General features: G+C 37.2%; 2 protein-coding genes across 2 annotated transcripts in view; one reads left to right on the top strand and one right to left on the bottom strand.

The window, feature by feature from the left end:
• LOC308702142 (uncharacterized protein) overlaps positions 1-7,813 on the bottom strand; it is a gene marked incomplete at its 3' end in the record, with an annotated part of 30,432 nt that extends 22,619 nt beyond the window's left edge. Inside the window, exons 1-5 of the mRNA XM_081384809.1 lie at positions 7,693-7,813; positions 1,579-1,677; positions 1,325-1,435; positions 582-689; positions 240-356 (exon numbers count right to left, since the gene is read on the bottom strand). Coding sequence (XP_081240935.1) covers positions 240-356; positions 582-689; positions 1,325-1,435; positions 1,579-1,677; positions 7,693-7,751 — 494 coding nt within the window. The 5' untranslated portion in view covers positions 7,752-7,813. The remainder of the gene's footprint in view (positions 1-239; positions 357-581; positions 690-1,324; positions 1,436-1,578; positions 1,678-7,692) is intronic.
• Positions 7,814-7,853: 40 nt separating this feature from the next.
• On the top strand, positions 7,854-18,352 carry LOC308702141 (ribonuclease inhibitor-like; the record flags this gene model as incomplete). Its single annotated transcript, XM_081384808.1, has 7 exons — positions 7,854-7,879; positions 12,122-12,295; positions 12,738-12,911; positions 13,807-13,980; positions 14,887-15,060; positions 15,955-16,113; positions 17,631-18,352. The coding sequence occupies 7 exons, from the start codon at positions 7,854-7,856 to the stop codon at positions 17,632-17,634; spliced, it is 885 nt and encodes a 294-aa protein (XP_081240934.1). The 3' UTR covers positions 17,635-18,352.
• Positions 18,353-21,867: the final 3,515 nt, after the last annotated feature.

The following is a 21,867-nucleotide window of genomic DNA, read 5'->3' as shown; positions in this document are numbered from 1 at the left end:
GCCACATATCTACATGACTTACGTCTCATGACCCACAGATCCAAAAGCAAATTGTTTAATTATATTGAGGTTATGACAGTATTAGCCTTGCTTATATTAAAGACAATGGAACCATATGCTATTACATTAACATTAACTTGGCAGTTTAGAGTGAGGAGGTCAACTGGCATTGGCATGGAAGCTTATTAATGTTGTAAATCAAACAGTGCAAGGTAAACTGTGGTCTCTTGTGTTTCTACCTGTTGAGAAGAAAAGATGCCAGTTCCACATCACTCTTCAATCCCTTCTGTGCTTTTAGAGTTTGCCATCGTGTAAATTCTGCTCCAATATTTACTGTACTCTTCTGCTCTTTGTAACTAAACCACACATTAAAAAAAGAAAACATATGGAATCTATCAGGAACACAGTTGTCTTTATCATTTGGGTCAAACCATCATCAAACCAGAAGGTTATTATTACCCAGCATTCATCAATACAGAAACAGAGTTGGTGGGAAATGCAGTTTTATAACCAATCAATGAATTACTTTCTAACACAGTTTATGTGTGACCAAAAAAAAAAAAAAAAAAAACATTAAATACCTTTTGGTAGATGATGGTGTTTCCTCACTGAAGTTTGGTACGTCTTCATATTTTGAACAGTCACTCTTCACAGACACAGATCTAAATATACGTGAGCCTGATCTTTGACTAATGACACAAAGAGCAGAGAAAAGCAATATTTTACTGCAGGAGGTTCTTCAGTCTCATAACAACAGTCAGTTTTATTTTGCTCTCACTGAGTTAGAAGCACGAGAATTTATGGCATGCAGAAACAATCATAGGAACAATGAAAGGCATGCAACATCATGGAAAGTGTCTCTGGTCTACTGTAATGTGATCTCTCACAGTTTGAAGTGTCTGTTATAGGAAAGCATCACTGTGCTGTCATAAATAAATGATAACAGTCTTCTCATAGGATAACACCATGTTTTAACCAGACGTGACGCGACGTCACGGCTGAAACAAGAACATGCATGTACGGATTATGTGCTTAATGTTAAGAGGGTTTAATGGGACTTTGCATAACATTTTGTGTAAACTTTAAAGCCAGAAGTTCTCGGTGTGCAATTTGCATTATTCATGTTAACAATTAATTATTATTTACTTGATTGTTTATTTTAATGAAATACTGTGGGCTATGATAGTGGGCAAAACAATCTCAGAAAATGTAGTTTAACATTGAATGACCTTTTAAAGAGTAGCTTATCTTGTTCTGTGATTGTTTTATTTATGAAGTTTTATCACAGTTAACACAAATCTACAATATAAAACACATGAAATACCTTTTGGTAGATGATGTTTTTTTCTCACTAAATGCAGGTATATTGCCAACATCTTTCGATTGGTCACTCTTCACAGACACAAAGCTGAAAACATGTGAGCCTTTTCTTTCACTAGTAATGACACAAAGAGAGAAAGAAAAAACATATACACAGGTGATTTGTGGTTTATTGTATTATTCAGTGAAGGTCTATTACATAAACCACAGTGGATAAATTAGCTAACACAACACTGTGATGTAAAACACATGAAATACCTTTTTGTAGGTGATGGTGTGTTCTCACTGAATTCTGGTGGTACATTTCTTGAATGGTCACTCTTCACAGACACAGAAACATGTGAGCCTGATCTTACACTAATGACACAAAGAACAGGGAGAGAGAGAGAGAGAGAGAGAGAGAGAGAGAGAGAGAGAGAGAGAGAGAGAGAGAGAGAGATTTTTTTCAAGCATCTTTATTGAACAAAAGATTACTTACATAAAAACAAAGTATATTTTGTTACACAATTTTTTTTTTTTTTTTTTTTTTTTTACAAAAAGAGTGCAAATATAAGTTCATTATCAATGACAGAACACAAAGCCCTTCTGTGACACCATATTCCTTCAAAAACATTTAAAGAGTCCATTACTTTATAAAAACGAAAATCAATTACAATCCTTGATTTGATCATAGCTGCAAACACCCTCTCGACATTATATTCACTTTTTTGCTCAATTTGATCTCTTCTACTAATATAAATGGCCATTTTGGCTTTACCCAAAATAAAATTCAACAAATGACACTCATACTTTCGCCTTTGAACATATTTAAAACCTAAAATAAAAGTTTGCACAGAAAAATTCTCATCAAAACAATTAAAAAGATTCTGCAAACTATCAAATAAAGGCTTTAGTCTTGAACAATACAAAAAAGTGTGAAAAACAGTTTCTCTCTGGAAACAAAAAGGACATTCTTTGCCAACATCTGGATTTAAAACAGAAATAAAAGCATTAACAGCAACAATACAGTGTAAAATTCTCCATTGTAAATCTCCATCTCTTTTAGCTAACGGTGGCTTGTACAATGCTCTCCACTCTGGTCTGACATTATCATTCATCTGAAAAACTGTACGCCATGGCGTGTCAACTCTTCCATGTAGTCCCTTTTTGTTAAAAGACTTTACACAAGCTTTATAAAACATTTTTCCATTACTTTCGTACAAATCCATATCTGTCAACTTTTCAGATTCTAGAAAAATCCCTGCATATTCACCTAAATTTGGTGAAAGAAACAGATTTGGAAACAGATCCCTCTCGTTAGGGATAACTTCCCCTTCACAATACTCTTGAAGCATTTTTGTCTCTTCTGTTGTAAAGGCAGAATGCAGTTTCTTTAACACTTGTGCCACAATTCGAATAGATTTAACTCCCAACAAAACAGCTACATCTTCAACTTTTTCAAAACTCGGGCCAGCCACTTTAATTAAACACCCAAGTGTTATGATCTTAGATTTAATAAAATCTGCAGACAATGTCCCACATGCTCCTAAAATGTCCAAACATGACCCATAAAACAGAGGTTCTTTCAACAGCCAAAACAATGATGACGTAGAATCAGTTCTTTTAACTTGAAAGAGGTCCCAAACTTTAAAAAGATTCTTGTAAAACTCTGGCAATCTGGATGTGTTGATTTTCCTGGGATTTAACAAGAACAACGACTTGTCCAAACATAGTCCTTCAGCAGTCTTTAGAATCGCACTGGCCACTGGCCTCCAGCTTAAGTTCTCTGGACCAGTGAGAAATCGCTGTATAAATTGTAGCCGAAAAGCTGCAGTCCTGCTCTGCAAGTGCACAAGTCCTTGCCCTCCTTCCTCTTTTGGAAGATACAATACATTATGAGGTATCCAATGCATTTTTTCCCAAAAAAAATCTACTAGAAGGGACTGAATCTTAGCAAGTATCAATGCAGGTGGATCAATACAAGCCAGTCGATGCCATAGGGAAGAGGCCACCAAATTATTAATAATCAGAGTACGTCCTCTATATGATAAACTCTTTACAATCCATTTCCATTTCATTAGACGACCTTTAATTTTTTCAACTGTTCCCTCCCAGTTTTTTTGAACAATCGTTTCATCTCCTAAAAACACTCCTAAATATCTTAAACCATCTTTTCTCCAACTTAACCCACTTGGAAGTATAGGTACCCCTCTTTCCCATTTTCCTACTAACACTGCTTCGCTTTTACCCCAATTAATTCTTGCTGAAGATATAGTTTCAAAATCCCTCAGTGTTTCTAATAATAAATCCACATCATTTTGTTTATTAAGTATAATGACAACATCATCAGCATATGCTGATAAACATAAAGTGCTGTTACAGGTTTGTAAAGATACCCCTTCTAAAACTCTTCTCAATTTATTTAAAAGTGGTTCTATTGCCAACGTGTAAAGTATTCCTGACAGAGAACACCCCTGTCTTACCCCACGACACACTTTAAAAGGAGCACATAAGCCACCGTTAACTTTCAGTAGACTCTCAATGTCATTGTACAGAATTTTAATATAACCTATAAAATCAGAATTAAAACCAAATGCCTGCAAAGTTTTCCACAGATAATCGTGTTCTACACGATCGAACGCCTTCTCCTGATCTAAGGAAATCAAACTCATGTCGACTCCCAATATTTTTGAAACATCAAATAAATCTCTTATAAAATGGATATTATCAAATATTGATCTTCCAGGTACGCAATAAGACTGACCAGAATGGATTACCTCCTCCAAAACTCTTCCTAGTCTAGTAGCTAAAACTTTTGAGAGCAATTTATAGTCATAACACAATAAAGATACAGGTCGCCAGTTTTTTATGTCTCTCACATCACCTTTTTTTGGCAAAAGAGTAAGGACCGCTCTTCTACAGCTCAGCGGCAGAAGTCCTCCGACTAGACTGTCACTGAGAACTGCCAGCAGGTCCTCCCCTATCACAGGCCAAAAGGCTTTATAGAACTCAACTGGGATTCCGTCTATCCCAGGAGCCTTGCCATTCTCCATACTCTGGAGAGCTTTGTGCAGTTCTCCCAGGCTTATAGCTCTCTTGAGTTCTGCATTGGAGTCTTCAGAGACCTTTGGTAGCTCTTCATAAAAACACTGCTCAACAACCCGATCTTCTCTGTGCTCACAACTATAAAGCTTTTCATAAAAACCTTTTGCTCTTTTCCGAATTTCAATAGGGTCTGATTCAAGAGAACCGGTCTCAGAGAATAAAGAATGTATAAAGCGTTTCTGACCGTTCTTTTTTTCTAGACTAAAGAAAAATTTGGACGGTACATCCATCTGGTCTATATCTTTAAAACGTGATCGAACTAGCGCCCCCTGTGCCTTCACTTTTTGTATGTCAGACAAAACAGATTTCTTTAAAAAAAGGGATTCAATATGTGTTTGATTTCCACTTGACTGTGCCGCTTCTTGAAATTTAAGAATTTCCTCTTCTAATACTTTCATGGATTTGATTATATCTTTTGTGACATTGTGAGTGTACTGTTGACATAGTTGTTTGGTTTGTATTTTACCAAACTCCCACCACTTTTGTAAGGACTGAAAATGATCTTTTTCCTTCCTAAAATTCTCCCAAAAAAATGTGAATGTTGCTCTAAAATGTGCATCACTTAATAAATTTGTGTTAAAGTGCCAGTACGCACTTTTCGGCTTGACAGAGTGTAAGGTTACTGTACATATAACAAGACTATGATCTGAATAACCAACTGGAATTATGAAACTATTTTTAAAAGTACCAAGATGGTGTTTATAACAATAAAATCTATCCAGACGTGCTAAAGACAACCTGTTATCACGAGCATGTGCCCATGTGTACTGCTTTAAATTCCCATTTAAACTCCTCCATACGTCACATAAATCATTTGTTTTAATCATCTGAATAAGTCGCTTACGAGAAAGCAAATGTGGCTCTACATGATTTCTATCCATATTACTTTCTACACAGTTAAAGTCTCCACCTAAAAATAAATGCTCCTCACCATTACATTTGTCCAACGTTTCACAAAGAGTGTGTAAAAACACCATTCTTTCTGCTGGCAGAGTTGGAGCATATGCACATATAAAAATAAAAGTGTGGTTCTCAACCTGGGCTCGAATCTTTAGCAATCTACCGTTCACAACCTCTTCCATCTCAGTAGAACAGGGAGTAAAACTATTAGCAAATAAAATAGCGACACCACCACTAAGTGAGGATTTGTGACTAAAAAAGGAGAGACCTTTAAATTCTTTCGCCCATTCATCCACATTTGTTGTGTCGCTATGCGTTTCTTGTAAAAGTAAAACATCAAGTTTTTTCTGATTCATAGTGTTGTATATTAATGTGCGTTTTATGCATTCTCTTGCTCCATTCACATTTAAGGATGCAACACGAATGTCTCCCATGAGAAAAAAAAATAAACTTAGGCCATAAAGAAAAAAACAGCCAAGAAGGACCAAAAAGTTAAGCCGATTTACTGCCGCCATTAATTATTCAATTGTTGTTGGAGTTTTGTCACAAATTTTTTCAACCTATAGACTTCTTTATTAGTGAAACATCCCTCAGCCATGAAAGCCCTCGTATTTTCCACAAAACGTTTTGTGTCTGGAAAATAGTCAGCAACCTGAACTCCCCTCAAGTTTTTTGACAATTTTAAAAACTTCTTGATTTCATCAGTATCATACTCTAGGCATGCCCATTCAGTCTGGGAACAACTAGAAGCACCGGAATCAGAGACATCACTCTCATTACCAACATCAACATCAGACTCTTTTTCATTTTCTGTTTTTCTAGCTTGTTTTGATTCGAAGACCCTGTCATTCTTTTTCCTCTTTAAAGGTGTTTTGAAAACTACCTGATCTAGGTCCGTCATTAAATCATCACTCAAATTGACACTCTCTGAAGTAGACTTTGAGACAGACACTATATTAACATGTGAAATATCCATGCTCTCATCAGCCTTGGGCTCACCTTTATCAACAACAGGGATAACTAAATCATTTTCCTCATTATTCTCAGTTATGGCCTGATTCACCTCAGTCTGTAAATGAGGAATTGACTCAGTTTGGCCGCTGGTGGATGGCCTGGGTTCAGTTTGAGTTGGAGCAGGAACATTATCAGTGGCTGCATTTCTGACTTGCCCACCAGTTTCACCTGAGACATCTTGTGTATTTAAACCATTATTATCTGGACAAGCGCGTACTAAATGCCCAACTTTCCCACAGCCAAAACACTTCATCACATCAGTACTTACAAAGACAGTATAATCAAAGTCATCAACTCTGAGTTTCAAATTCAGGTTGAGTTCAGTCCGATTTTCTTTCAAGATCATGTAAGTAAATCTCCGAAAAGATACCACGTGTTTGATCAAGTCTGATTTGCTACCAAGAACGATCTTTTTCACGGGGCTGACTATCTTTCCAAACCGTGACAGTTCTTTTGTCAGCATTTCGTCTTTTATGAACGGCGGAACGTTAGACAAAGTGACTTTCCTAGCGGGGGTAGAAAGGGGAAGCACTGGGGTGAACAAACCACTAATAACTACACCTCTTTCCACTACTTCATTTGCTTTCTCAACAGAATTTAAAAACAAAACCATTGCATTATTCATCCTAGATGCCGCTAAAATACACTCATGACCAACAACATTGCCAACGGCCAAAATGCACTCCTCCACCTTCACAGCGGACACCACTTTCACTCCGTGGCGCCGCGTGAGAGAATCTAAACAGGTGTTTGTGTTTTGGGCTGCCATGCTTCCCAGTGATACACTGGTTGCAAACGGCCGAACCCCTACACCAAAGGGAGCCTTACTTCACCACCCAATACACCGCAGATATCAAAACCGAAAAGAATAGAAAAGAATTGAAAAGAGAAAGGAATTTTCCGCCACAGCGGGCATAAACCATTCGCACTCACCACACGCACCTCACGCACCTCACACTTGCTCAACAAACGCTCACGCATGCGCAGAGAGAGAGAGAGAGAGAGAGAGAGAGAGAAAGAAAACAAGAGTCTTAATACGAAGACATTTAGCACTGCACATGGTTTCCGCAGTTTAACAAACCCTGTCCTGTCTGAAACTAATATCTGACCAGATCTACTACAATGGAATCATGGCTAAAATAACAGCCAAGAAAAGCACTGATTCCTCACCCTGAACAATTAACACTACATGCATGTTTGGTTCAATACTTTTTAACCCATGTGTATAAAAAACATTTAGGCAGTTCTAAATTTGTATCCAAAAATACAAAAAACACAGCAAGTATAAAACACTCCTTGTTAAAAAGGTTTTGTTGATTAAAACGTGTTTAAAGTTAAAAAGTGTTCAAAATGCTTAATTGAAAACTGCCTTACCTCTGTTTCTCTAGGAGATTCACTTCAGAGAGAGAATCCTTTCCTCGCTCCTCTGACATTACTGTAAAGCTGCCAGTGCAAACAGCAAAGCATTGATTTGTGACAAAAATCAGCCACTCGGTATGCCCTGGAAATTACAATATGTTACTAAGATCAATAACATGGTAGTTGTTCAAGAAAAAAAGACGTAAGGTAAAATTAAAAATACTTTCTATTCAGCATAATCACAGCCTAAAAAAAAGAGGGGCAATGGGGAAATCCTTCAAAAACATATATGTTTTTAAAAGTTTTAATTTTTTGCAGCTGCTTTGTCTGTTCAATAACTCTGGAATAAGAACAAGCCTTCTAACTTCTAATTTGAATAAAACATGCTATGACATTGTAAGTCCACAAGACTGCAAGTGTACATGAATTGTGCCATATGACACAAGACACAAGCATTAAAAATAAGATATACTCAACTTAATGCGAAAAGCGACAACCACTGGAATAAAATAATGCTTAAGAGACACAATGGAGCGTTTAAAAAACTGTATCTCTATATCAGCCTATAACACAGTAGCAACATCAATAACCTTATTTTAATATTTCTCTTTTTCCTCGGTTGTGAGTGGATTCTGTTTTTGTATTTATCAGTTTAGTTATAATTACCAAATTAACCAAATTCGCTCCATGAACTAGCTATCCGTGTGTTTTCTCAACTCTGTGGTTTAAGTTTTTGTGTAATAGTTTTGATTACACAATCCCTACATTACTACATCCTTAATTAGTAATTCTTGGGAATGTCTAACATTGTTAAGAATCCAACCCTTTACTCGTATAGCCTATTCTTACAAAGCAGCATCTTCCAAGTATCTATCTATCTATCTATCTATCTATATATGTAAAAAAAAAAAAATTATTGTACATTGTGATAAAAGTAAATCATAAGAATTCCTTTAGCACTGAAACTTGTTTGTATACAATATTATAATGCAATTTCAGCATTTAGGCCTATAGTGTAAAAATGCATGTTAAACGCACACTAACGCACAGATTACACTAAATAATGAATTTGTATCACTCACAGTTTATTAGCTTTATGTGTTGTAGGCCTATTTTTGATGCAGAGGAGCAAAGGCTCTACTCTAAACCCCTCCTGAACTCCGAGCTTCGCACCCTGCTTTGTTTTCTTCTTTTCTTCGCAAACCTTAGATTGCCTTGAAGTCACGGCTATTTGGAACAATATCTACATACGACATTGTTATATGTTACATGATGCACCTTTACACAGGCAGCGAACACAACACTAATATAACAACGCGGTAAAGAGTTAACAGGGAACAAAGAGCAAAGCGGTCTCGTATTCATGCTTGTAGGAACTTTCATACTGTAGGGTACAGAAATAATTTCAAATTCATTATCACAAAACAGCTTAAACACATGCATGGGCCTTTAAGGCTTAACATGAAAAGCGTGTAACGTGGATAAATGTGGGCTGATAGTGGAAGATCAAATTCATGGAAGCCCACAGTAGCTAATTGATCTCAGTAGCCTACACACACTAAATGACGCACATGCAACAACAACTCAAGACTGCGGCTTTGCATTCAGAGTTTGAGATCCTCTGGTCTCTCCCAAATGTCAAGCTACGCCTATGGCATTAAATTCTTCCAGAACCGCCTCCACAAATACCGGAAAATATCATTATGGGTGTTAGTCAGAGCATAAGAAATTTTGGCAGTCATTAATGTATTCCCTTCAGATGATGTAAACAGCTGAAAAAGTATTACATTCCCATGCAATGACTTTTAGGTCATTGTGGCGGAATCTCTATTACAGGAGTAGGGGTGAGCGGGGCACGGGGATAGTTGTAACACACGTGGTTTAAAACTTTCCACACATGCCAGCATGACGAAACTTAGTGTATTTAGCCTGCTATTTGCCATATTAACACTACATAGAGAAAAAAATGTGCCAAATTAAAAAAACACAAGACACAAGCATCAAAAATACTCAACTTCATGCAAATGAGAAGCGACAACCATCTTATTTTTGATGATTTTTGATGCTTGTGTCCTGTAACACTTTGACAAAAAAAATTATATGATCTAATAAAAAAATATACAAGACAAACTAAAATATTTTCTCAATAAAATACAATTATTAACTTTTTCATATAAAATAATAGCATTTTTTTATAATTAAAAATGAACAGATTTTTACAACAAACAGTTCAAAACAATAATTAATAATTTCTGAACATTGACTCAGTCTTTATTCACCTTTTCTCATGGTTTCTCAATAGAATTCATAAAAGTATAGAATAGCCTAATAGGGGCACATTTGTAATGCAGTGTTTCAATGAGCCCCATCTGCGGGAATTAACCCTGCTAGTGTCTTCTGGTTAGATCAGGTTAAATCTGCCTCAACTGTTAAATAACAGATATAACAGTTGAGGCAGATTTAACCTGATCTAACCAGAAGACACTAGCAGGGTTTAATTCCCGCAGATGGGGCTCATTGAAACACTGCATTACAAATGTGCCCCTATTAGGCTATTCTATGAATTCTATTGAGAAACCATGAGAAAAGGTGAATAAAGACTGAGAGCCAATGTTCAGAAATGATTAATTATTGTTTTGAACTATATGTTAGTCCGATGTGTTTGTTGTAAAAACTTTAGCGATACAGATATGCCTAGAATTGCAACGAGCTACACGTCATTGGGCGTTTGCTTTGTTTTCTATGGGAGGAAAACGCTTAAAGTGCAATCTAGCAGCAGACTGAAATTGGTCCTCCAATATCATTGACATAAGCCCCTCGTTTAACGTGTGTCCTTGTTCGCGTCATGCTGCATCATCTTCTACAACAAATCTACAAGCCGACCGTAAATTCGAATTTGCATCACTCTTACACAAAATAAAATCCCAAAATAACTGTAATTAAAGTTAAACTTACTTGCATATGCGACAATCTTGCTCACCAAGAAGAGAATCCAGAAGTATTTGAAGCACTTTTAGCCTGATGTCTGATCGCTGTTGAGAAAATAAGCCTAGGCTTATCAATGAGCGCTTTAAATAAACTAATAAACTAAAATATTTTCTCAATAAAATACAATTATTAACTTTTTCATATAAAATAATAGCATTTTTTAATAATTTAAAAAGATTTAGAGAGCGCTCACGGCTGGTATGAAAGGAGCAAGAAAGTGAAACTTTGCACACGCGAAAGAGAACGTCCGCACACATCCAAATATTTATTTTAAATGCAAAATTGATTTTCGTTCGCTCACAATATTTTCTTATCTGCGAGACGAACATTTCTCCGCAAAACTCAGTTCACGCGCGTGCGAAATGCCCTTTTGCACGCTCAAAATGTGATCTTGCGCGCGCAGAATTGTGACCGAAATCTCACCCCATACTCTTTAAGATAAAATCCGATCATCAGGCTGGCTATCCGACCCTCTCCATATGAAAGAGGAGTGTTTATCACCTTGTCCTGCACCCCCACGATAAAGCCACAGAACTGTCCCTGCAAACCCCCCACAGGCTAAAAAGAGAGGAGCATCTGAGACTGACTTAAAACAAAGAGAAGTCGCAAATTCACACTTAAATATTGTAGACATTAGCATTATTAAAGTGTTAATAATGAAGGTAATAAATAATTTAGGTTTTGTTGTCATAAAAGTTTATTAACTATATATTTAAGTATTTCAATGATGAAGAATTAAAATGCTACTTTGGTTTAGGCCAGCTTTTTCCAAGCAAAACGAAATACAAACTTCAAACTCATGTTCATTTGTTGTCATGAACTAAATGTTAAACTCAATATTCAATTCCACAGGGATCTTTGGATCCTTACAACCAGGGTGCGATTTGTGAATAAAGCAGAAGGGGGAAGTGTTTTTATTTTATTTTATTTTATTTTTTTATCTCAAACGAAGCTGGGTATTTCGTGCTGCTGTTAAACTAAATAAGATTTATAGAATAAATATGAACTTAAATGAAACAATATCGCAACATGTTGACAAAAAAAATAAAAATGTAAAAATATTAGAGCATACATTTTATTAGAGCGAAATTTTCACTCTTGTCCTTTCCTCATGTTGTGAAATGTAGTTTGCGGACCAGATAGTGTTGTCAGTGATTCTTCCTATTGTAAAGTCATTCAATGTGTAACCAAACCGATCCATCGTGCAGTGAACACAGCAGCAACTGAAAGTTACCCCAGATAGTCGTGCAGTGTGGAAAGAACAGTGATCTGACCACTTGGCCCTTTATGATTTGATTCAGTTGTTCACTTTCGTTTTGAACGTTCCTACAAATGGTGTCTCCTCTGCCATTGAAGGGCGCAAAAAAAGCAGTTTGAAATTTGTCCTTTATTCGTTATGAAGATGCTATAACTTTGCAGAATTAATATTTTCTTTTTCTCATTTCTCCAAATGTAGTTTCAGATATTGTGATATTACAGATGAAGGTTGTTCTGCTCTGACTTCAGCTCTGAAATCAAACCCATCACACCTGAAAGAACTGGACCTGAGTGGGAATAAACTAGGAGACTCTGGAGTGAAAAACCTCAGTGATCTACTGATGAACCCAGAATGCAAGCTGGAGAAACTAGTGTTAGTATCATTATACTGTACAGCAGTTACTGTGAGATAACAGTTCACTGTTTATTTTAAGACAACAGGACTCAAGTAATAGTGTTTTTAACTCTGCACCTTCTGTTACACTTTATTTTAAATGTTTTTAACTAAGTAATAAATCTTAGTGTACCAGTATATATTTAAATTTTTCTCACAACCTCATTTTTATACACATAAAATTCAATATGGAGTCTAACCTGACTAAGGTCTATTGTGTTAAAGTTGAAGAATTTGATACAATGTACTGATTGTGTAAATGTCGTTCTGCAGAAATCTGCTGCTACAATAAAGAGTAAAGAAAACTGAATCGACATCTTCCAGCATACAGAACTAGTGTGACATCCTTAAAAACAGTATCAGAAATTAAACTAGTGACTGATGTAGCTCTTCAGTTTGTCTTTTCTCTTTCTGTCTTCAGTCTGTGGAGTTGCAGAATTACAGAGGAACAGTGTCTCATCCTGATTTCAGCTCTGAAATCAAACCCATCTCACCTGAGAGAGCTGGACCTGAGTGTGAATGAAATAAGAAACACAGGAGTGAATCACTTATGTGACGTACTGAAGGATTCACACTGTAAACTGGAGAGACTGAGGTCAGTAACATTCACATACATCAGTCATAAATCCAATTGAGCATCCTTATGCCCTTCTTACTCTGATAGTCCTTGAAATGGAACTTTACGGGCGTCAGTGTTTTTGTGTGTCACAATGAAGCGGTTTGGAACGCACTTGGTGAAGAAAAAGACAATGTAATTTCCTCATTATCTTCACTGGGAATGTTACCATGACAATGCAGTATGGCGTCCAGAAGCCCATTAGCTTACAGTAATATATGATTGTTGCAAATAAATATACATTTTATAATGAAGCTTTTAGTGTGTGTGTGTGTGTGTGTGTGTGTGTGTTGTGGGTGTGTGTATGTGTGTGCATGAGTGTGTGTGTGCGTGCGTGCGTGTGAGAGAGAGATTGTGTGTAAGTGTGAAAGAGTGCAAGAGTGAGTTTTGTGTTTCTACTCCTGCCATTTCCACACGAGGTTGCAATTCTTAAATGTGATCTAACAAAGGTAAAGATAAATTAGTAACCATATTACTATTACTAATATTGTAACTATTACTGTAACTAATATTACTATTACTATGTGTGTGTCACAAATTTTGATCATGTGTTTACTCAAACTCTTCCGTCATCTGTCTTTTAAATGAATCACAAGGATTTGTCACCCTGGGTCACATGACCATAAATTATAAAAGTGTAATGTAAAATTAAAAAGTGACCACGATGCATGTACCCTTTGTTAACAGACTTGTGGAAATGCCCTTCAGGAAGGGATTTAGTTGTTCACTTTCGTTTTGAGCGTCCCTACAGATCGTGTCTCCTCTGCCATTGAAGGGCGCAAAAAATCAGTTTGAAATTTGTCCTTTATTTGTTTTGAAGATTCTATAACTTTGCAGAATGAAGATTTTCTTTTTCTCATTTCTCCAAATGTAGATTAAGCTGCTGTAAATTGACAGATGAAGGTTGTTCTGCTGTGACTTCAGCTCTGAAATCAAACCCATCACACCTGAGAAAGCTGGACCTGAGCGGGAATAAACTAGGAGACTCTGGAGTGAAAAACCTCAGTGATCTACTGATGAACCCACAATTCAAGCTGGAAAAACTACAGTTAGTAATATTATCCTGTACAACAGTTATTGTGAGATTACAGTTTATTTTAAAGATCCCAAATTGTACATCTTTCTGAAGTTTTATTGTAGATTTTGTTGTCCTTAAGATTATATATTTGCTACATAAGTACCAAAAGACATCACAATATAAATTTTACAGCTCCTTTCTCAGGAGCTCTGCCAAGAACAGGTCAATTTTGGCCTATCTACTTAATATTCATGAGCCCTATCTTCTGATTGGCCTGTTGTTTTCTGAGTGACCCACCATTGGTGGGGGTGGTGACTGGTGGGGGTAGTTCTGACATAATATTTATACGGAAGTCACAAGAGCTCGTGAAAAGGCACAGCTACTTTATGCAGGCTGTGAGCATTTGTCTGTGGATCAACTTTTTTGAAACTTATATGGTAGTTTCATAGACCCTAGACTTCTGTTATCATGAAAAAAGCCAGGAAATTTCAGCTCTGACAATATGGGACCTTTAAGACAACAGGACTCAAGTAATAGTGTTTATAGCTCTGCACCTTCTGTTACACTTTATTTTAAATGTCTTAGTAATAGTAATAAATCTTAGTACACTGCTATATATTAAACATTTTTCTAAAAGCCTAATTTTCATCCACATAAAATTAAATATTTCATCTAACCTGACGATGGTCTATTGTGTTAAATTTGAAGAATGTAATGATTGTGTAAAGGTGGAAAAGAAATCTACTGCTACGATAAATAGTACAGAAAAGAGACATAAAAGAAAAACGAAAGATAATAAACAACATCTTCCAGGACACAGAACTATTGTGACAGTTGAAAACAGAGTATGGGAATTAAACTGAGTGTCGGATGTAGAAGTTCAGTTAGGTGGTTCACATTGATCTGAGTCATTGTCTTTTCTCTTTCTGTCTTCAGGCTGTGGAGATGCAGTATTACAGAGAAACAGTGTCTCATCCTGACTTCAGCTCTGAAATCAAACCCATCTCACCTGAGAGATCTGGAGCTCAGTAAGAATAAACTAGAAAACACAGGAGTGAATCACTTGTGTGACGTACTGAAGGATTCACACTGTAAACTGGAGAGATTGAGGTCAGTAACATTCACATACAACAATATTACTATCCCTGTAGTTCAGAATCATGTGCTTATGAGATCCACATCAGTTCTTTGACTCTTTCCTTTTGCAAGATCTGTGGAATCTAATAACACACACACACACACACACACACACGCGTTATTAATCTGAGAGTTTAGATAAAACAGATCAATCTTCCAAACCGTGGCTGTACTCAAATACACTTTGATGAACCTGTAATATTGAACTGTATTTTTAGAGCTGTTTGTATGGATTTCATGGGAAATTACTTGCATCATACACACTTATACAGAGAAAAGTAACTCCGAGTTATTTTTATTTTTCACCACTAGACAAGTGTAGTGTAGTGTAGCGATAAAGAGATACTCAACCCAAAACTGAAAGTTTCATCATTTACATTCCTTAATGCCATCTCAGATGTATGAGTTTATTCAGATGAACAAGATTTTTAGATAAATAATCTGTCTCTATTATATTATATTATATTATATTATATTATATTATATTATATTATATTATATTATATTATATTATATTATATTATATGTACTGGACCTCCAAAGATGACACTTCATAAACCACACAAAGCACACACAACAGTTATCCATACGACCCCAGTTGATAAAAAGAAATAAACGATAGGTGTTTGTGAGAGAAATAGTATTTTAAACTTTTCAAACAATAAACCATCATATCTATAAACCAACTGTAACCTTGTGTGGAGGATCTCTTTAACAAACACTTCAACAGTTTAAACCAAGACACTTTGAAAAGTCTCTCCTGAAAAGACAGTTTACAGTGTATTTGTGAAACATATTTCACCTAGTCATGTGTTTTGTGATCTGGTGAAAGTAAGATGATCTCTGTCTGTTTCTCTCTCTCTCTAGCCTAAATGACTGTGGCATTACAGATGTTTCTGCTTTAACTCAGTCTTTGACAAACTCAAATGCACTGCAGTTTTTAAAAGAGATTGATCTGAGGGACAATATGATCAGAGACTTAAAGCAGCTCAGAGATGTGATACGAGACTCAAACTGTACACTGAGGTGAGTAAACATCACTGTGATGTTAAAGATACTTTCATTTATCTCTGACAGTCTTTCAATATTTGTGAAAGGAAAATATAATTAAGTTTTATTGAAACCTGTTTCAAAGTTTGCGTTGTCATGCCACCAAAATGCTGTGTCATGTAAATGAACGACCAGAATGCATTCAACGTTTTCTGTTGAAAACTGTCGTGTAAATGGCCTTATAAATTATTTTTACAATGGAAATGAATCAACCCTGAACTTACTTAAAGTCCAACTGAAATCAAAATTGACCCCATTTACTTTGTTAGCGCATATTACTAGTCTTGTGGTGAACAATTAATCCGTGCAAGTTAATACACAGAAAAAAATTGTTTGCCGTCGTAATCTTTAATCAAAGTCTGAAAAGTTACTTCCAGTCTGGAATGGCATTCCTTCTCTGATGACGTAGGTTTGACTGCTTGGTTTGGGAAACGCTTAACCACTCCCCTCAAATCGTTAGTCTGTAATGAGCGAGAGATGGAGAGGAGGAGCGCTAGAGTAAAACCCTGCCCTCTGTTCAATATTCCTTTTCACTGGGAAATACGTCACAACACTGGAGAAAAGTTGTTTGCAACTTCCGGTTCACGCAGACTTTAAACTAGACACAATGACTTTCTTCTAGAGTTGCTGTACAGCAAAAAAATAAAATAAAAAAATGTTGCTTTCATTTCCTATTATCACTGTAAAGCTGCTTTGTAAAAATCTGTATTGTAAAAGGCGTTATATAAATAAAGGTGACTGGGCTTGACATGACCAATGAAATCTCTAGTATCAGCCGGGGGGCGGGGTTTGGACTTTAATGGTTTCTGGAGAAAAAACTAAAGAACAAACAACTTTATTGAACAATAGCTTTATGTTATAATATATATAATATATAGTATATAGCTCATCAGTAGAAAATCAATAGAATCTGATAGAACAAAATTAGACTGATAGTTGTACACAGATTGTAAAACGCAGGTAAAATCAGTGCAGATTCCAGCTTCAGCTCACAGCCGTCCAGCCTCACATGATCAATGTCTCTGTTTTGTGTGTGTTTCTACTTTCACAAGCACCACGTCACATTGCTTTAGGCTTTCTTTACTTTATAAACTCTAAGAAATGTGTGAGGGTCTGATGTCTGTACAACTTAATGTAAAATGTACATTCTATATTCAAATATAAACTCTGTTATCAACTGACAATATCAGTTTTATATCTTTAAAATGAACAGGGATTTTGGTGAGATTTGGTGAGACTATTTAAAACCTACATCTAATGAATTCAAAGTGATTATACAGAAATGCATGTAATAGAAAATTGAAACTGCTTCAAACCACACTGCTTTAACAAATGTAAAGTTTATCATACTAGCTCTTATGTATTACTATTTTAAATGACTAGTAATGTAAACAGCATTATTAGAAATATACATGTACACATAAGTGATATTGAATGCTTATTGTTGGTTTAGTACTCTGATAGTCTGGTACTCTGTTTTATTTTATTTACAGGTGAAATGGATTGAGAAGATCTTGGTCAGAGCTGAGATGAAGCAAGAATACAGAAGTCTTTAGTATAAGGCCTACAATCATGATGATATTGGAATTAAACTCATCCATATTGAAGCAATTAAAAGTTAATTCACGATTCATCACAATTCCTTTTCATGTTGATTTAACTATTTTCCAAGTGACCATTACAGCCAAACTAATTTCCATATTTTAAAAACAAAGCCTTACAAGTAAACAAAATATAAAAACTATAAAATTAAAGACTGAAGTTCTGCCTACTTGCCTGTCAATCATCCACTGAGCTGAAATAAATGAACTTTGCCAGTTACATGCAGCTTTTAATGAAAATAACCTGTACAGAAAACTCTGAGAAGCATATACAAAACTTCTTCAGTATACCTTATTATCCTGATTAAAACATCACGATTGTTTAGATTAAAATCCAAGTAAATCTATAAAAAATGCTGTACTTTAACCAGAGACATTGGCATTAGTGTATATTATTAGTATGTGATTATTTTTACAAACTTACATTTAGATGTTGTTTAGCTGATTCAGTTAATGACAAATAATCTTGTTTATTTGTTTAAAGCAGAATAAGGTTCTTCCTCTCCACCAGTTTTTTCATCAGATAACTTTATTTCTTTATCCACTCATGTTTTTTTATTAGTTCTGTTAGTTACTGTTGTCTATCTTTATCTTAATAAAATTCCTTTTATTGCACATGTGTCCTCCTTGTGTTGATAATGCAGTCAGACTCAGTTATCCACTATCTCATAAATCCTTTAGATTGTTCAGCTGACAAACTCCCTCCAGTTTACATGTTCATTTATTCTGCAATCCTCCTTGATTGTTCTTAGTTGTAAGTTAAGTTAATAGTAAGTAGTTATAATAAGTTATAATTAAGTAGTTAAGGTGAAAATCCTGAGGTAAGTTATAACTGTTCATTGTGCTGAATTATAATCTCTCAATTTTCATTAAACATACGTTTATGAAGGTTATGAGGCAAATATTCCGCCTCAGATGTTTCTCCTCAGGACAGTTGGTGGTCAAACTGAGCTCAATAGTCTTCAAGACTGAAGTTACCACTGTAAGTCTCTCAGTTTTAAATGTAAAGTTGCTTGTTATACTAAATGATAGCAATAACAAAATTAAAATTTCTGAAGCCAAGTGGCTTTCAAAAATGTATTGAAATGGGATTTATTGCATTTTTAATGCTACACCGTTCAAACAGCAGCAGGTTCCACCTTCCTTTTTTTTTTTTGAAACAAAGATATTATGAAAGCTATTGTTTCAGATGAGATGGATAATATTTGAGAATAAATTGAATTGACGGTAAATACGAGAGCTGTTCATTGTTTATTAAAAAGTATTAAACAATAAACTGTTATAAATATACATTTTAGAATATAAAGTTTTAATTTATCTATCACTGTCATTAACCGATTCAGTTGAGGTTAGTGACTTTCTATAGAACACATTAAGAGACAGACTTTTATCGGCGTGTTGAGGTGCTGTGATGGTTTTGGGGATCTTTTGGATTGATTTTTGTGATTTTTGTTCAGGTTTGTGCTTTTATTTTCAAGTCTTTGGTCTCCTTCCCTGTTTGAAATCATTTATGTTCTGTTTAAATTATAGTTTTTTTTTTTCTATAAGTAGCATAGGATCTTTACCTAATTGGGGAAAAGAGAGCCCAGAAAGCAAATAAATTGAGAAGTCATTAAATCTTATTGTTTCCTGACTGCGTTTCCATTAACCGTTTTACACAAAATGTTAAAATGGCATTACATGCATTTTGTGAAAGACTCATTGCATAAATTATATTTAGGCTATTTACTTTTATCTGCAATGTACAATTGTACTTATTTTTATTATTATTTACCAGTACTACTATTTTTTTTTTTTAAACAACTATTACTTAACTGTAAATAGCAGTGTTTTGTCAGACAGTCTTTTCAAACGAGTAAAGAGTTAAATCCAATTTTCCCCTCTGATTACCAAGAATTAAAGGGGGGGTACAATGGTGTTTCATGTATTCAGAGTTGTTTACAGAGTTAAAGAGATGGATTCTCATGCTAAACATGGGCAAAGTTAAAAATATATATATTTTGGACGAATAGGCTAATGGAGAATTTCTGTGCCGAAAATCTTACTTTCGGGTTGGTACAAGTTTCGGCTGGTTTTTTTCGATCGTGGATCTAATGACGTAGATGAGAGTGGAACTCCTTATATGAGCATTTCTCTCGGAAAAGCTCGCCCGCGCACACGTCGACCAGAGGAGAGCGAGACCGTGCACATCAACGCGCTTCAACAGGAAATCATCGGCAGCCAGCGCTGCATAGGATTTGTTCAAGAATGTCTCCAAAAAAGTGGGTTTTTGGATGTGAGGGAAAGCTTACCGTGTTCAGCTTTCCAAAGAACCCGGCGTTACAGGAACAGTGGATGCAGTTTGTTTTTCCGGGGCAGCAACAGAGTAGCCTGGGTGCCAGCCCGAACCCCGCCCACAACATTTTTTGGTCGGGAAGTTCGGTCTGGACTCGCTCCGTTGAGGAGCTATTATGCCCGAACAAAAATTGTTCGGACCAATCAAATTGTCAGGGCGGGCTTTATACGATGATGGACAGATGAGCAATCATCCACGTCACCAAAGAGCGCTTGATTTGAATTAGTTTACAACAAAGACGACTGCTGCTGGAGAATTGAGTTCTCTTACGAGAGGTTCTCTCGTATTGCGTAAGCTAGCTTACGCTGCGGGAAAGTCTCCTTTCTCGAGATACTGAAGCCAAAAATTATCCTTAATTTTTTTAATCTTGTCAACGCAGTGCGGCAGCCTGCAGACCTAGGGCAGGCGAATCGCGTGCCCATTGGCTGCTCTGCGGCAACTGCAGCAGCCTATGGCTGAGCCTTGCGCGTGACGTCACGTCCAATGAGCGCGCTTGGCGCGCTTAATGCGTCACAGCCCGTCATTAGGGGTGTGGCTTAGCGTATATAAGCAAGGTACAGAGGCTGCTTCGCTGATTTCTGTCTCTTCAGCGAAGCTCTTCGCATCGCATCTCTGAGGAAGCCGCCGTCGAATCAAGCGACCAGCACGCCGAGGATTTCAGCCTGAGGACGCCGGCCGCTTCGCCGCCTTCAGCCTTCCCTGCCTGCTACGCCATCCGGCATACATATCCTTTACTTGCTCTGTGTTGTGTGTTCTGTGTGTTCGCCCCGCGACACACTTGCATCTAAAAGAGCGCGAGGCGTTGTTGCAAATGCCTCGCTCATCCTGTGGCTCGTGTGAGCCACGCTCAGCGACAGAGACCGCCATGTATCTGCGCTCTCTGCCTGGGCTTCTATGACAGCTATTTCCTTCTCCCCCCCACCTTCCGACGCGCAGCGGCCGGCTTCGCCCGCACTGCCGTCGCCTCAGGGGTTGAGGCAGACAGCGCTGTTTTCTTAGACAGCTGCTTTCTCCCCTCTGTCAAGCCGCGCAAACGGCGCCGCTCACAAGGGATGTCAGAAACGGACGGTCTCGGGCTATAGCTTCCTTTACGTTACAAGAAAGCTACCCCCCGGACGACGCACGCCCCTCCCTGCGCTCTCCCCCTCTGTTCGAGCCGCGCAAACGCGCCGCTCACAAGGGATGTCAGGAGTAGACGGTCACGGGCTGGCTTCCTTTACGTTATAAGAAAGCTACCCCGCGTCTCGGTCGCGCGCGTCACTCTCCGGCCACCTCCGTTTCTCACACATTTCTCAGTCCCCTCCTAAGCTCAGGCGACTAGAAATATCAATATTGCAGTAAACGAGCCTGTTTCAATACACGCACGCCTGCAAACATACGATGTCATAGCACATGATGACATCTTCCCGCTCTCTCTCCCTTGTTCGAGCCGCGCAACTGCGCTGTTCTCAAGGGACATCAGAGCGGACGTCACGAGCACCGGCGAAAAGAGGAAGAGAGAGTGTTTTCGTCCTCGTATATTCTCAGTCCCCTCCAAGTTCAGGCGGCTGGAAATACTATACTGCAGTAACGAGCCTGTTTTATTACACGCGCGCGTCTGCAAACAAACGCCGAAACGAAACATCGCTCGGTCATATCCTCGCACTAACTAAATGTTTATGTGTGCTCCTGTGGCTCAGTGGCAGAGCATTGGACTTCCACACGGGAGACCCGTGTTTGAATCCTGCTCTGGCGGCAGATAAATATTTTTTCTGCTGGCTTCTCCGAGCTCGCGGCCAGCTTTCTCACATACAG

This window comes from Scardinius erythrophthalmus (genome assembly GCF_964197995.2).
Source record: "Scardinius erythrophthalmus genome assembly, chromosome: 14".
Classification (NCBI taxonomy): Eukaryota; Metazoa; Chordata; class Actinopteri; order Cypriniformes; family Leuciscidae; genus Scardinius; species Scardinius erythrophthalmus.
Note: the sequence above shows the minus strand (reverse complement) of the source record. Positions and strands in the feature narration are given on the sequence as shown.